Genomic DNA, 16,663 nt, shown 5'->3' with positions numbered 1-16,663 from the left:
CCACCATGGACAAACTAGTGCTTGCACCTGGTGTATCTATATACGCCGCATGTCCCGCCCCTAATTTTCTTTATTAATATCCTACGGTAAAAATCTAATTCGAGAAATTTGTTTTATACTATAATGGGCTTATGCATAAAATATTATATAATTTAAAATTTTATTAGTTAGATACCATGCAACATGAGTTTTCGTTTGGTTATTTATGGTGCAATAATTGTATGGTGGTACGATAAAAATGAATATAATTGTAAAAAAAATTTTACGAAATGTTTCAATAAAAAAAACTTATACTATTTTATTAAGTGAATGCTTTTTTGTTTTGAAACTATATTGATTACTTTACATTAATTTTATTTTAATAAAGAGAAATTGAAAATTAAGGAAAAATTTTATTTTCTTTATTTTTCTTCTTTTCTATTCATCCAAATAAACTATAAATTAGTTACGTACAATATAAATTAATCTCCACATACAACCTAAAATAAATACTCAATAATAAAAAGTAGAGAAAAATTATTATTTGATTTGTAAGAAATGAATAACCAAAATTTATATTTTTATATGTATTTTGCCCAAGCTTATTAAATAATATAATAAATCATTATTTGATACTTTAATTATTTTTTTAACAAATATATTATATTTATTTATATTTATATAAGATATACGTATACACCCGGTCCATGCGATAAAGTGATTCAATCGTCAATTCGTCCAACAGATAATTTAAACTCGAGTCACATGTCGAGTCAACTTTCATCATGTCCTCGCGTGCAACCGAATTTAAGTCCCCGCGCCTTCTCCTCACTGGTCAATCCCGAGTCCCACGGATCACCGTTTCCTCACCCCCTCTTCCGTAGATCAACCTCGATCCAACGGCCCGGACTCCCCCATACCAAAAACACAACCAATCTCCTCTCCCACCCCTTTTGCCCGATCGTCATCGTCCCGAACCGTAGAGAGAAAAGTGGAGAGCTACAGAGAGAGAGAGAGAGGGAGAGAGAGCTAGAGAGAGAAAGGAAGAGAGAGAGAGAGAGAGAGGAAGATCGCCATGGACGGGGGAGGGAAGGTGAAGAAGGGGGCGGCGGGGCGAAAGGGGGGCGGCCCGAAGAAGAAGCCGGTGTCGAGATCCGTGAAAGCGGGGCTCCAGTTCCCCGTGGGCCGGATCGGGCGCTACCTGAAGAAGGGCCGCTACTCCCAGCGCGTCGGCACCGGCGCCCCCGTCTACCTCGCCGCCGTCCTCGAGTACCTCGCCGCCGAGGTAAACCCTAACCCTAACCCTAGCCCCAAACCCTCGAGCACACAACCCTAACCCTGGTGGATCCGTGCGATCCAGGTGCTGGAGCTCGCGGGGAACGCGGCGAGGGACAACAAGAAGAACCGGATCATACCGCGGCACGTGTTGCTCGCCGTGCGGAACGACGAGGAGCTGGGGAAGCTCCTCGCCGGGGTCACGATCGCGCACGGCGGGGTGCTCCCCAACATCAACCCCGTGCTCCTCCCCAAGAAGTCGGCGAGCAAGGAGCCCAAGTCGCCGACTCCCAAGCCCACCAAATCGCCCAAAAAGGCGTAATGTGCGCGGCCCCTCACCCCCCATGTTGTTGTTGTTCACTGGTACTGCTTCTACTGCTACTTCTACTTCTACTGTGTTGTTGTTATGTATTTTGTATGTAATTTGGCGCTTAATTAGGGTTTCTAATTCTCTGCTTCGATCTCGTGGGTGGAGGTGGAAGTGGAGGTGGAGGGGGGGAAGGAGAGCTTCTCTCCTTGTAGATGTGATCAAGATGCTTCTTCTTTTTTTTTTTTCTTTTTTTCCTTTTGCCTTTTCTTTTCTCTGATGAATAAATTTAACTTAACTTCGTTTTTTTAATCTTCTCCTAAAGCTAAATTGATTGCTTTGATGATATATATTATCATGAATCCTAATTCATTTCCGAGCCAAGGATAAAAAGAAAAGCCATGGTTTTCTACATAATTGGTATGTGGTTAAGGTGGTTAAGGTGGTTTTTAAGGTCTCAACTATAATTGCACAATTTATTATGGTCCTGTAGTGTTGGATATTAATGGAGTGTTCTCTCTATTTTATCTCACATAAGAGAGTAGATTAGAACGAGTAGGACCTGCTTGGATTAATAAAATATCCACTAGCAACTTATTTGGTATGCAATTTTTTTTAAGTACAAAATTGAGAATTAAAGAATTCAAGTGTGTTGCTCCTTAGATGTATCCTGATGTGCATGATTCGATAAAATAGCATATATTTAATCTGTAAGATAAAATTCTGAAAGTATTATCTTGAAGTGCGAAAGTGATATCCATTGCGAAAGAGATATCCATTCTATATTATTTGATCACACTTCTCATCTTCCAAATATAATACATATTCTTAAAGTAAATAAAAGAAGTATACATTGAATAAAATTTTCATTCAAACAAAGCCTATAATTGTTAGGCTGAAATTGGAAAAAAACTAAATTTTTAATGTTAAATATCCATGTTAAAATGATCAAATAGGCCCTGCTAACATGATTTTATCTCCAGTGTCCATATTAACATATCTCATATGAGAGTTTATTACTATTTTAGCAGTAAACAAGGCCTCCAATTTGGCCTGGCTGAGTTCAAAACTCGAGCCCGAGGTAGAGTTTGTTTGTTTGAGTGAAAGTGGAGGGTTTGTTTGGGTGAAAGTGGAGAGGGGTGAAGTTGTTTAAATAGGTTTTAATATTTTTTTCATTTGATTTGCACGTTTATAATATAATAAAAATTGGTTAGTTGAATATTAATAATTTTTTTACTTTATAATTTTATTGGTGTATTATTATAATTTATGTATAAAAAAGAATAAATTTGGTTGTTTTAGATTACATGTTTTAATTATATAAAAAGTACAATTATATTATTTTTTAAATTTATTATTAATTAGGTTATTTATTATGTAATATATAAATTATAATTTTTACTTTATTCATTTTCTGCCGAGCAAGCTTTAGAGCTTGCCAAATTTTACATTTATAACTATGAAAACAAATAGCGAGAAAGAAATAATTTTTACTTGAATTTGAGTTATAACCTTTTATTCATTTCAATCTAAATTTCACTTTCGGCGAAAGGAACAACCTTTTTTGCGTCTGCATCAGTGTGAGAAGTTGGATCTGCATAAAAATCAACCATGTGCTGGGCGGAAAAGCAATAGGGTAAATTGAATGCAAGGTATATTTTTGTTGCATACCGTCCGAATGTTGTTGAAGTCAGTTAAGCTATATAGCTTGTTTTTGTAAATAATTGAATGCAAGGATATGATTATTGAGTCTGTTAAGTTATTGTGATCCCATTCGGAAAATAGTTAGGATACGATTATTTTGATTCAATTAAAAACTGAAAAATGAATTAAGTTGATTAAGATATGATTATTACCATACATCAAGAAACATATTTATGCAGTTTGCTCTATTTTCTTTGGTACAAATCTAATCCCAAACTCAGAAAAGAAAGATAACAAAATCGTTCATCAGAAACAAGTTGTATAATAACGGAGTCTTTAAGTTCCAATTGCTAATTCTCGCATTAACTTTTTCCATTTGGTATATATTAACACAACAACCTTTAGCACTTAAAATCGTTTCTTAAAGATAGTCATAACAAACTTATCTTACTATTGCACGCATTAAACTTTACCCACACTCTCCATGCAAAGTTAACACAAACTCCAGCAAAGTCAAAATATTAAATAAACCTACTTAAAATTGAATAAGCGAAATAATATAATAATCTATTTTAATTTTGGACTTCGCTGTGTATCAAACTTCAACAAAAAAAAAAAAAAAAAAAAAAAAAAAAAGAAAACAAAAAAAGCGAGGCAGGTGGGTTAGAAAGGGGTAAAAAAGTTGAATAGGCCTCAATCAAAGAAAGAAGGGAAAAAAAAAATNTCATTAACAAATTGCACAAGATAGTACTTGTGCTTTATAAGTTAAAAGAAAAAGAAAAATTTCGTAATCTCTCCATACTAAACCCTAATTAAGTTAAAGCTAATCTCGGGATAACCCTTTACCTCGGAACCCAACATGGAGAGCACCTCCGCGTCCTTGGATCGAACAACGCGCTCGTACCGCGCGCGCATGTACACGAGATCCACCGGCCCCGTCCCCGTCCCCGTCCCCGTCCCCGTCCCCACGAAGTAATCGGGGAGTATCCCGGCCCCGAACGAGACGTGCTCGAGCATATCGATCACCCTCAGATCAACCGCGTCCGCATCCCCGCCGCCGCGCCGCCGCGCCGAGCCGGACACGCACCCGTTGCAGAACTGCGCCCACCGCGCCTCCTCCCACAGCGGCGGCGCGTCCGTGCCGCCGCGCGTGGCGCACTGGAGCACGAAGTTGAGGGGCCCCGACGCGATGTCGGCCATGAACGCGCCCGTGGTGGTGGCAAGCTCGATCACGGCGAGGGGCGGGGATCTGGGGTGGGGTTGGATCGCGAGGTGGATGCGGGCGCCGGGGACACGGAGGCCGAACACGGTGGCGACCACGATGGAGCCGAGGGAGGAGGGTAGAGGTTGAGGTTGGGCGCGGGGGTGCGCTCGACGTGTTCGACGGAATGCTCCAACGAGGGAGCGGAGTCGCGAAGGCGTCGGCGGGTTTTGGAAGTCGATGCCGANGGCGTCGGCGGGGTTTGGAAGTCGATGCCGAGTTCGGGCGTCGATGGCGTGGATACGGTGAACACGGGGGTCTTGGACTCGTATACCTGGGTAACCCCTCGTCTTTTGAACCACTCCATGAACGTATCTTATCTTATTCTATATTGCGATCCACTACTAATTCCAGTAATAAAACAATTTTGTAGTATACTCTTTTCAAGAATTTTATTCATTCATTCATATGGATGATATATTAAGGTTTTTGAATTAGGGAATATTTGTCGATAAGAATGAAGGTTGTTTAATCTTATCTCCTCTGAATTAGTTGATATGGATCCAAAGAAAATTTTGGTGTTCTCCGAATTTTGCTGTTCATGCAACTTTAAAATTAAAATTTATTATACTATTCACGTGGTGAATGGTAGATAAAGTAGTTTCACACGTTGGAAAAGGTCAGCGCCAAATTTTTGTTCCGATGGATCGCGTGAGATCAATCCGAACATGAACTGTTTCTGGATGTACTGGAATATATATGCGCGTGTGTTCGTGCNTTTTTTTTTTTTTTTTTTTTTTTTCAATTTTGTGGTTGAAGATAGTTTTTCAAGGGACTGTTGAAATTTAGTTGTAGATAAAACGAATTAACAATTGTAGCAGTATTATAAATTTCTGCATTGATCTGAGGGATCATAATAAAAAAAAGACAAAGCTCCACAAAAGCAAAATTTAAACCAATCCAAATTCGAAAATTGTCTAGTAGATTTTTTTTTTAAATTAATATAAAAAAACCTTTATTCAAATAAAAACTCGGCCCAAATTACAAGTGGATCGGACTTGGGCCTTCTTTCAGGCCCAACTACTTCTTTCGCCATCGTATTGCCACGTCACCAATCTGCTTGGTATAATTTAAACCCGCTGAATCCGCACCGTTCAATATATTCAACCGGATCCCTTATCCCACGGCCAAATCGGCACCCAACTCATCGATCCGCGAGATCAAAGCGTCAACCAATCATCTTCTCCCTTTCCTCCCTATATATAATATGTTCTTTCGCCACCTTTTCCTGTCCCCACGATCATCGGCCAAATCGCTCCCTCCTTTCGCTTGCTTCAAAACCCTCGTACCCGAGCTCCATTTTCGCTCTCCAATGGCGCCCAAGGCGGAGAAGAAGCCCCCGGCGGAGAAGAAGCCCTCGTCGGAGGCGGCGGAGAAGGCGCCGGAGGAGAAGGAGAAGAAGCCCTCCGCCGCGGCGGCGGAGAAGAAGCCGAGGGCCGAGAAGCGCCTCCCCGCGTCCAAGGACGGGGACAAGGCGAGCAACAGGAAGAAGAAGAAGGCGAAGAGGAGCTCGGAGACGTATAAGATCTACATCTTCAAGGTTCTGAAGCAGGTTCACCCCGACATCGGGATCTCGAGCAAGGCGATGAGCATCATGAACTCCTTCATCAACGACATCTTCGAGAAGCTCGCGCAAGAAGCTTCTCGACTCGCCCGATACAACAAGAAGCCCACCATCACCTCCCGCGAGATCCAGACCTCGGTGCGCCTCGTACTCCCCGGCGAGCTCGCCAAGCACGCCGTCTCCGAGGGCACCAAGGCAGTGACCAAGTTTACTAGCTCTTGAAGCGATCGGAGAGTAGGGTTAGGGTTTTGGATTTGTGGATATTCCTCGTCTAATCTCTCGGTCCTCCTTTTAGTTTGGAAGGTCTCTATTTTGGTTTTCGATGTAATATATCTCTTAAGTCTATCCTGAATTAACAAGTATTAGTTTTAAATTTTGCTTTTTGTAGCACTAATTACGATTACTAAGTATAAGAGTGTGACTGTTTCAAAGTACTACAGCCCTGCAATATATAATGTTTATAAATGATGGTATTGAAAGGGGCATTGTGGCATTGAGTCTAGTATGTGGTTCATGAGCTCTCAATTATGTGATTATTCTCTTTTTTAAACTTCTTAGAGTAGTAATTTTTGAGTTATTTTAATTTCTCAATTTTTCTTCATCTAAGCTCTTGCTTGAGTTTTGTTAGAAAGAAGTAATCTCTTGGTTGACTAAGAGCAGTTTTGTTCTCTGAGTTAGTAACTTGGGTATGTTCCTCTTAAGAGCAGTTCTTCTACTATATGACTTCTAGATCTTTAGATGGTTGGTGAAAGATTAGATTGTTGAATTTGGGTGTCACTTGTCTCATCTTTGGGCAATCATATGGTGAATCATTTTTTATTCAATAAGTGCTTCTTGGATTTCTGTTTACTCAATGAGGCAGCTCACTGTGTTGACAGCATATCAGAATTTTTACGATCAAATTGAGATCTGTTTTTCTGTTCTCTTGAAAAATTTTCTGTTAATATCAGTCACAGTTTTCTTAGTCATAGAACTTCATTACAGAACCACTGGATTGCATCATTCTACAATGCGTGTTTGCATTATATCACGCGCTGTATGTATGCTGCAACTTCGACTGCATTGCATGTTTGACTCTGTGAGAGCCTACATATCTTGTTGATTTAGTTATAGTTGTATCTAAGTATAGATTGGATGTGGACGGGAATGCAATAGTAAGGAAGAGTAATTTAACATTGGATATAAATTCACTCATCCACCTTCATCTGACCACCCCTCATATGAAGTAATAGGATCTAACAAGTACAGCTTTCAGATGCATGCTACCAAGCGAGAAAAAAATAGTTGCATTAGTGTCAATGGCCCATAGCCAAACAAGATAAGAGCAACTATCATTGAAACAATTCCAACTGTGTATATCTTGAATTACACAACATTTACAATCGCATCAAATTAATGGCCCCATAATGTTCTCTATGCTCCCATAAATTTGCAGGTTATTGGCAATTTGATTTCACTTGTCTTCTTGAGAGGTGGAAAAGTTAGTCGTCTTTCCCTCTTTTTCCTGTTATGTAACTATTCCTACTTGTGTTTTTTTAAGTTTTCGTCAGGATTTCAATTTCATCCTGTTGTACTTCTATTATAGTTTCCATATATATATATATATATATATATATATTTCCTATGGTGATTGTATTTCTCTGTTAACTCACTTGGATGAACTATCACATAACTATAGGGAAATTCTACTGTTTATTATTTTTGTAGGGATCACAGTCATTGGTATCGCACTGATGTGTTTCCTTTCTAATGAAGATGAAAAAGCGCCTGATATTATAATACATTCATCCCTTGGATTTATTCTTTGTTTCTATCATTTCTCCACTCTTTGACATCTGTATGGTGCTCTTGCTTCCTCCTTTGGCATATTCAGGTTTACAGCAAGCATTTGTATGGCAAAGAAACATATCACCCTAAGCTTATTTCTTTTTAAAGTCGAGATTTTGTTCTCGGGTTTATAGCTGGTATTAACCATTACTTCTTTTTGTTTTTTGGTGGTGCAATGGCTGTATATGGTGCTGCAGGTGCAATTGTAGGTCTCCTGCATAATTGTCCTCAGTATACAACCTTTTATTGTTGAATTACTTTAATTCTTGTTTGCATTCTATTGTCCTCCACTATGTTATAACTCGTGACATATTCTTTGATAACCTGAAGACAAAACGATCGTGATTTTATATGGTGCAATTGTTGCTGGGTTGGTGCTAATTTTTGAGGTTTTATCCTACGTTTTCTAGTGTTCGTTGGTTGCTGGGCACTTTACATATGGAGTCTCTTCTATCGCTCTAATTGTTTTTGGCGGATCTTTAGATAATTGCATTGTATGGGATTTTGATTACTACACTATCGATAATATCAAGCACTCGTTGCTATTGAGTTTATCACCGTTAGATCTATCTTTTTGACCATTTTTATCCGTATTTAACTAAACACCTATTCGACCTTAAGAGATACTATCATCTTAACTGTACATTCCTTTATCCAAGGATCAAAAATGTAATAATACAAAGTGGTTGGTACTATTAATAGTATAGTAGTAAGTGTTTGGTACTATTAATAGTATAGTAACTTAATCTTTGTTATGACTTTTTTTGACTAAAAATATGATTTATAGCACCTCTGAAGCCAAACATTTTTTTTTTTTTTTTTTTTTTTTTTTTGTCAAAACTTGGTTTTGTGCATTTTATTGATGGTTTGTCAAATTTCCTCGATATTTTGTTGCTTCAATTTTATGAGAGCAGTGCTTGGCTGCTTGCAGTGTTTTTCAGTTTATCCTTCGGTGAATCCTTTAATCCAATTGTGAATTAGTATAACTAATTGGGTGTTCATATGCTCGCATCTAATAACATATTGAATACAATTATTTCATAAGGATGGGTTTTTTGTTTAGTATTTATCGATAGTGCTTGTTTGTCCCGTCTTTTAAATATATTTTTTAACAAGAAAATAGTTAAATATTTGGCAAATAAAATATCCCGCGTGTTTAAGAAGTTGGAGTACTGTTGTGATTAGAAGTTTTTTTTGGACATTTTCTTTTTCACATTGCTCTGTTTAAATCGCACCTTTTTAGAACTCTTATGCTGCCAAATAGATTTTTTAGATATACAATTTAGACGTTTGTTAATGCACTGAATAAAATAAGAAAAGAAATTAATTGTACTGAATTGAAAAAGATAATGCTATATTTATTTATATTTTTTATAATATTTAATAAATTGTAATATTATAGAGTATTTAAATTGAATAAATATCGTGAACAATAATTTAGTTTGTAAAATAATGCAGGCATCTTAAACCAGTTCATCTTAATTTTTGGGTAAATGTAAAGTAGCATTAATCATATATATAATTAAATATAATTATAGCTGGTTGAGAAATTATAAAAATTTGTTTATAAAATTGTGCTTTTTTTTTTTTGAGGAATGCTGAGTTGGCAGTAGCACAGTAAACAGAATCTTCCTCATTACATTTTATTTTGATTTTTTTAATTTTTTAATTGCTAATTTAGAGAGCATTTCTTTGGCTGTATCTGTATTCTGTAGCTTGTCGTTTTTCACTTGGCTTACTCTGTTGAAACTCATTTTCAGTTTTTTTTTTTTTTTTTTTTTTTTTTTCTTTTTTTTGTTCCTTTCAGAGAGAGAGGAGCTTCGATCGCTCCTCACTATTTCCCCGCTAAATTTAACAACTCCCATGAGATCCCTCCAGATTCCATTTCCATCTCTATCTCTTCCTCCTCCTCCTCCTCCTCCTCTCTCCTCGCCTCTCCATCTCTGAGATCCCAAGGAGGAGGAAGCTTGAGGGAGACAGAGGGAGCTCTCCGAGGTGGAGCCATGGCGGAGGAGGCCGCGCCCTTGGTCGTCGACGTGGAGAACGAGGCGGGATCCTCGTCTAGGGCGACAATTCGACGGAACCACGCCCGGGATGTGCACATACTCAGCTCCGCTTTCCTCTTCGTCTTCTCCGCCTATGGCGCCGCCCAGAATCTGGAGACCACCGTCAACACCGTGAGCGCTCTTCTCGCCTCTCTTAGGGTTTCCAAATGGATTCGTTGTTGTTGTTGATGTGTGTAGTTGGGTGTCCTGTGTAGGAGGAGGATCTGGGAACGATTTCTCTGGGGATTCTGTACCTCTCGTTCACTCTGTTCTCGGTTGTGGCCTCTGCTGTGGTTAGGGTTTTGGGGTCGAAGAGAGCGCTCGTGCTTGGCACCAGTGGCTACTTGTTGTTCATCGCGTCCAATTTGAAACCGTCTTGGTGAGCATTTTGAATAATATCCTAATTCTTTTCGCATATATCTTGTGACTTTGGTTTAATGCCTTGCTAGATGATTGCTCATCATTTGCTTAGTGAATGTCATCAGTTGATTGGTTCACTGACTCAAAATCGATGACCTTAATGAAATTTAGTAAAGAAAAAAAAGCTTAGTTCGGGTACATCCGTGCCTAAAGTTTAGGGCTCATGTACTTCGACAATTTTGATTTTACTATGTAATTTTACATTGTGTTTGATTTGAACTTGATGGGATTCATAATAACATTTTTGGCGAGACACTCTGTAATCTAACAAAATATGCTGCTGTGTGAGATGTGTTTAGTGTATAGTGGTATTGACTTGTTCTTCTCTTTTAGAATTCACTTATGCTTTTTATCTGTATGTGGTTATATGATGGAGCCATCATTGTAGGTATACAATGGTACCTGCTTCACTCTATCTAGGCTTTACTGCATCTATAATCTGGGTTGGGCAGGTGAGAATTCATACATGATGAATCATCTTCTTCCAACTTTATGAGAACCTTATCTATATACACTACCTTTCCAGGGTACTTACCTCACTTCTGCTGCACTCAGCCATGCAAAAGATAATAGTTTGCATGAAGGGGCCATTATAGGGAACTTCAATGGAGAATTTTGGGGAATGTTTGCTAGCCACCAGGTATAAAATTCCTTTCCTTTTTTCTTATGTTACCAGAAGTAGCTTCTGCTAGCATAAGATGATTTACTTAATTAATCCATCTTTTCTATTATATGAGTAATTTTCCTTGCATGCAGTATCCACTTACTCGCTCATGCATTAGTAGCTGTTTAGATGATATTGACTAATCCAAATTTCTTCTATGCAGGTCATTGGAAATTTGATATCACTTGCCTTGTTGAGAGATGGAAAAGTGAGGTTTCTTACATCATAGTCTCATAACTCTCTTGGGCATTTGTTCATTTTTATGAACTTGTAGTATTAACTTGACTAATCATTGCTAGTGGCTATATTTGTTGACTATTTGACTTTAATGTTTTATTTCTTCTATTCTATTCTCATTTTGTTGAAAAGCCCTTATCCTGGTTGCTTATACTTAGCTAGAGCACTACAAGTTTATAACTGGATACATGTAGTCTTTGATATGTTGACTGATGATGACGTAGAACACTTTTGACTCTACCAATTAAATTTCAAACCTTTCCTGCAATTTCAGCTAGATATATGCAATGAAAGAGATCCCTTCAGTGATTAATAAATTTTTGTAGTTTAATCAGCTTGCATAATAATGTACTATTACATAACTGCAGGAAGGGGATAGTGTGACAGGAAAAACTCTCTTGTTCACTGTGTTCCTTGGGTGCATGGTTGTTGGTATAATTCTTATGTGTTTCTTATCCGAAAGAAATGAGAAGGCAGATGATAATCCAAAGCACTCATCACTGGGATCTTTGTTGAAGTATATTATTTCTCCTTTGTTGGACATACGGATGCTCCTTATTATTCCTCTAATTGTATATTCAGGTCTACAACAAGCATTTGTGTGGTAAGAACAGTATTTCATAAACAAATTAACATGGCTGAAATGCAGAAGCTCTCCAGAAAAATAGCACCCTCTTGAATATAAAAGACCTACATTTACCCCCCTTAATATTTAACCATTAACAATTTAACCGCCCTATTGTTACATTTTCCATTTAGAAACTGTTTGGTAGTCTTAAAAAATGATCTAATCAATTCTTAAAGGGGGTTTAATGGTTATGTCAAAGCATAGTTTGACTGCCTAGCAATTCCTTAAAGAAAAATGTATCATGATGGATGTAAGTGCTGGCGTGCTGAATAGATTTACTGGGTTAAATGTAGGTTTTATATTCCAGGGGGCCAACGTGCAAATAATACTTTCTTCACGGAGTTTTTTGCAGTTTTGCTAATAAACATTCCATTAGCAGATATTGAGATATTAAATATAATGCAATGATTGCTCAACTCAGGGCTGAATATACGAAGGAGATTGTAACACCTGCACTAGGTATTTCGGGCGTTGGTGGTGCCATGGCTGTGTATGGGGCTGCTGATGCTGTTGTATGTTACTTGATAAATATGAACTCTTATTATTTATTCATCTTTTCTTTTCTATGAAATTGTTCATTTCTTTAATGTTGAGTACCATTGCTCCTCATGATCTATTGCGTGAATTTGACTTGAAAGGTAGAAGTTGATCTTCATTTTTTGTCTATGTTAGCATGAAACATCAATTCTCCTCTCTTATTGGCTTCTGAAAATGCAATATTTAGTAAGATAGCTATTTTCTTACTTCATTCTTCTATTTTCGTGTTATCACACTTGTTAGTGTTCACTGGTTGCCGGACGGTTCACATCTGGAGTCCAGTCCATTACTTTCATTGTCTCCGGGGGAGTTTTTCTTCAGGCTCTTGTCCTGTTTTGGCTTCTTCTGGGCTATAGGTTCAATTTTCTTTTCTTTTTTTCAAATTATTAATCATTTTGTGTTTTCCTAATGTATCCTTATTTTTTGTTAGAATTGACTTCTGTAATATGCTTGTATTTTGTTGCTCCAACATTCAGTACAAGTACTGGAGTGCTTGGCTCTGTATATCCGCTGCTTATGGGTGCCATATTGGGTATTGGCGATGGAGTGTTGAACACACAGCTGAGTGCTTTATTAGGACTGCTATTCAAGAATGACAAGGTCGGTACTTCAATGACAAATATTGACATTTAATTTGATTTCCCTTGCTAGTTTATATTGCTGTTTTGGTGCTTTCTGGCTATATACATAAGAACAGTGCTAGTAGAAAGAAATCATTTGGAACCATGTCCACTGAAAGCTTGTAATGAAACATTGAACAGGAAGCGGCTTTTGCGCAACTGAAGGTGTGGCAATCGGCTTCTATTGCAGTCATTTTCTTCCTCAGTCCGTACATCACGTTACAAGCGATGCTGATTCTGATGGTCGCCGTGCTTTGCGTTTCGGTTGCTGGTTTTCTCTTTCTTACTATTGTGGTCGAGAGATCCTTCGCACCTAAATCTTGACCGGTGCCGGCTGAAGTCATTCAACACAAAACTATTCAATTTGGTCACTGATTGCTCCTCTTCAAAAAAAAAGAAAAAAGAAAAAAGAACATGTTGTTCGATTCAACCTTTTCAAATGTCAATGTATAGTAATTTATGTTTAATATCTTAAATTGTTGTGTGAGATTATAGAGCACCAACTTGTTTAAGCTTCTAAATCTTCCCAAATTTATTATCTGTCCCCTTATTTTTACACTCCACTAAGGAAGGCTCGGAAACTATAATCAGGGTATATGAGATTTAACACAGTGATCTTACAGAGGACAATTACTTAGATATTATTAGTGGCAACGGCTTTGTTAGTAGGTAGTTTTCTAGTTGAACATCTAGGTAAATGTTTGTTTTTTTAATAATGTATTTATTAATTATTCACCTACCTATGATCTCTCCTTGTGAATCTTATAGTTTGTCCACCTATTCATCTACCTATGTAGGCGTGTCTTTGTATCTATATATTCTGATAACTGCGCGGTTCTACAACTAGAATTTATTGGAGTTTGATCTTAAAACCAGTTCGAGTATGGATTTGAGTGTGAGAAAAATATCCTCAGATGAGTTTTGCTCTATAATAATTTGTTGGGTCCAAACTATCGATCTAAAACACTTGAGTTCAGTTATTAGTATTAGTGTATTCATCGTATGTAAGTTTTCATACTTTTTTATATTATTCAATGTAAAACTATTGAGGTGTAGCATATAATATACACACTATATTTGCCCAATGTTGTGACTTGATATCTAACTAGTTTCTAGACTTTTGCAACTCTGTTTCTAACCATCAAAGAAACTCTTAAAAGTGTTTTTCTCCAAAATAACCAATTTATTCTTCTTCCCGTAAAATAACGCTCTTATTTCAATTCTTAAACAAGGATTAGAAAATATCGTTTTGTCAGAATAAGTCATGTATTCAGATATTTTCAATAAGCCCAAATGGAAATGCAAATCTTATATCTAACTAAATACTACTAAAACGAAAATGTTCAAATTAAGTTAATAGTCTACACTAACCGAGCTAATCGCTGCACAATGTGCACGAGGAGCAAATCGGACATTTCACTTTCTCCCACACGCGCGCACTCTTCCCCATGCTCCAACCGTCGCCAACTCTTCAACCCACGCATAAAAACACGAAAGCTCGAAACCGCCATACATCTGCCACGTGTACTCCGCAAGGCCATTTTCGTCATTTCGTACCGTAACTCGAACAGCGTCCTATTACTATTTTCAAACCCTTATAATCGACGCTCTTCCCTTCTTCTCGCCGTCGCTCACCTACTCATCGCTCGCTCCCTCCTTATATGCATCTCAATCTCCCAACTCTTTCTCACCCAATCTCAAACCCCTAACCCTAATTTCCTCACCACTGTCGCCGACCAAACACATGAACATCATCTTCGTCCCCGCCGCGATCCGCGCGGCGCTCCTCCACCCGCGGCCGCTCCTCCTCCACGCCGCCGCGTGGACGGCGCTCCTCACGACGTCCGTGGCCGTGGCGTCGTTCGCGCCCGAGGCCGCGTTCGTCTGGGCCGTGTCCCCGGCCTCGGCGTTCTCCCGCGGCGGCGGCGGGGCTAGGGTTAGGGTTCCGACGGAGGGGCCCGCGTTGGAGGTGGTGTGCGTCCCGGCACGGCTCTTCGGCAGGTCGAGGCTCGACGCGCTCATGCCGCCGCTCTTCGCCGCGCTCGTGGTGGGCGCCTCCGCGTTCTTCGTCCGCGCCATGGGCCTGTGGGAGTACGAGGAGAGCGTGTTCGAGTGAACTCCATACGAAGCTCCGTCGAGGTTCGAACGGAGATGCATATAGTTTCCCTGTGCACAAGAAATTTAAAAAGAAAAAAAAAAAAGGAAATCGCAGTGTTACAATAGAATGAAATAAGAAAAGGAAAAGGGCCAATTGTATGAAAAGTCCCTGGACTATCCTGATATCACACATGTTAGTGCTTGGAATGTTAAGAATAATCTGATTTTTAATCTAAAATGATCTGCTGATCTTGTTCTGAATATATTCAAATATAAAGTGTTGTTTGAAAACAATTGAAAAGAGATGTTATCGGATGTTACAAGGCCAGGATAAATACATTCTATCCTAATAAAAATATAGGGTAATGTTACTACTACTGCAATACTATATTTGTGCTTGCTTGTGGTGGAATGTGAGAAAATTTGCAAATAATTTCTGAATTACTTGCGTATATACTCAGATATTGGGAATGGATGTTCATTATCTGTAGCAAAATGCTGGACATGATATGCGATTTGGGTTGGGCCCAGGTTAGTGCTTGTTGTGCTCTCGTAAGCCCAATAATTTACATGGGCCATTTTCGGCCTAACTCCTGTTGTTTCAGTAGATAGTTAGCGGCCAATAAATTTCTTCAAGTACGTAGGCCCAATAAGGCCCAGTACTCTTGCTTGGTCGTATGGGTTGAGATTGGTAATCACTTTAGTAAGGCTTTGAAAACTAGATAATGAAATTTCTAAATGCTAAAGAGTAAGTGACAAAAAGCTTAGTGGTTGGCATCCGAGATCTCAAATTTGAATTCTAATTGATTTATATTTTCAACTAAATTTACTTTTTAAAAAAATGAACAAAGCAAATAACATACCACTTTTCTCTTACAAAAAAAGAAAATTTTAAATGCTCATCTAGTTGTAAAGATTTGGATGCATCCTCAAAATGTACCCTACATAAGATGTATCCTCAAATATTGTCAAAGAAAATAATTTTGCCTTTTTTGTTGTTGTTGTTGTTGCTGCTGCAGAATTAGGAGAGACTTTTTAGATGCTACGGTAAGTAATGCTTATTTTATAAATTGTTAATATATTGGTAGTCATTAATGTGAAGGAATTTAGTTGATTGGCATAGAATTATTATGTTAATTTGCTAAAATATTATAATTCACATAAATTTTTTTGGTGTGGCCAAAACATTTTACCAGAATATATACACCTCTTCTTTTTTTTTCTTTTTTTTTTTTTTTTAACAGATAGATAGCACGTCACCCACTTTTTTTTTTTCATTTTGAATATATACACCTTAAATGTGGCTTTCACCCTACTTCATGACATATATATTCATTCATAGAATGTGTTCTACGTGAAATGCATTATGCACTTGCTTTTATTTTCGCCACACAAAGTACAATCATGCACTCAATAGATTCCTATATAATAATATCAACACATTCCGAATTTTCCGTGTAACTTATTAGAGTCACAATTATACCCGATAACCCAATAATCCAAAACCAGCCCAACTTATCGGATCCATAACAACTCTTTCACCCGAAACCCATGCGGT

General features: G+C 38.2%; 5 protein-coding genes across 5 annotated transcripts; 4 read left to right on the top strand and 1 right to left on the bottom strand.

Moving 5' to 3' along the window:
* LOC109719026 (probable histone H2A.2) lies at nt 912-1,866 on the top strand. The gene is made up of 2 exons (XM_020245517.1): nt 912-1,264; nt 1,340-1,866. Exons 1-2 carry the CDS (start codon nt 1,055-1,057, stop codon nt 1,574-1,576), a joined length of 447 nt encoding a protein of 148 aa, XP_020101106.1. The 5' UTR covers nt 912-1,054; the 3' UTR covers nt 1,577-1,866.
* LOC109719122 (protein MIZU-KUSSEI 1-like) lies at nt 3,946-5,181 on the bottom strand. Its single transcript, XM_020245656.1, has 2 exons — nt 4,667-5,181; nt 3,946-4,634 (listed from the first exon to the last, which is right to left on the bottom strand). The coding sequence occupies exons 1-2, from the start codon at nt 4,771-4,773 to the stop codon at nt 4,007-4,009; spliced, it is 735 nt and encodes a 244-aa protein (XP_020101245.1). The 5' UTR covers nt 4,774-5,181; the 3' UTR covers nt 3,946-4,006.
* Nucleotides 5,570-6,532, top strand: LOC109719123 (histone H2B.4-like). The gene has a single exon (XM_020245657.1). It carries the CDS (start codon nt 5,674-5,676, stop codon nt 6,250-6,252), a length of 579 nt encoding a protein of 192 aa, XP_020101246.1. The 5' UTR covers nt 5,570-5,673; the 3' UTR covers nt 6,253-6,532.
* LOC109719333 (UNC93-like protein 3) lies at nt 9,652-13,647 on the top strand. Its single transcript, XM_020245933.1, has 10 exons — nt 9,652-10,034; nt 10,118-10,281; nt 10,711-10,774; nt 10,849-10,962; nt 11,150-11,194; nt 11,592-11,827; nt 12,273-12,363; nt 12,632-12,744; nt 12,865-12,988; nt 13,150-13,647. The coding sequence occupies exons 1-10, from the start codon at nt 9,861-9,863 to the stop codon at nt 13,330-13,332; spliced, it is 1,308 nt and encodes a 435-aa protein (XP_020101522.1). The 5' UTR covers nt 9,652-9,860; the 3' UTR covers nt 13,333-13,647.
* LOC109719332 lies at nt 14,617-15,428 on the top strand. Its single transcript, XM_020245932.1, has one exon. The coding sequence runs from the start codon at nt 14,753-14,755 to the stop codon at nt 15,122-15,124; it is 372 nt and encodes a 123-aa protein (XP_020101521.1). The 5' UTR covers nt 14,617-14,752; the 3' UTR covers nt 15,125-15,428.

Source organism: Ananas comosus, linkage group 13, assembly GCF_001540865.1.
Source record: "Ananas comosus cultivar F153 linkage group 13, ASM154086v1, whole genome shotgun sequence".
Lineage (NCBI taxonomy): Eukaryota > Viridiplantae > Streptophyta > Magnoliopsida > Poales > Bromeliaceae > Ananas > Ananas comosus.
The sequence above is the reverse complement of the archived record's forward strand: the minus strand, read 5'-3'. Positions and strand labels throughout refer to the sequence as shown.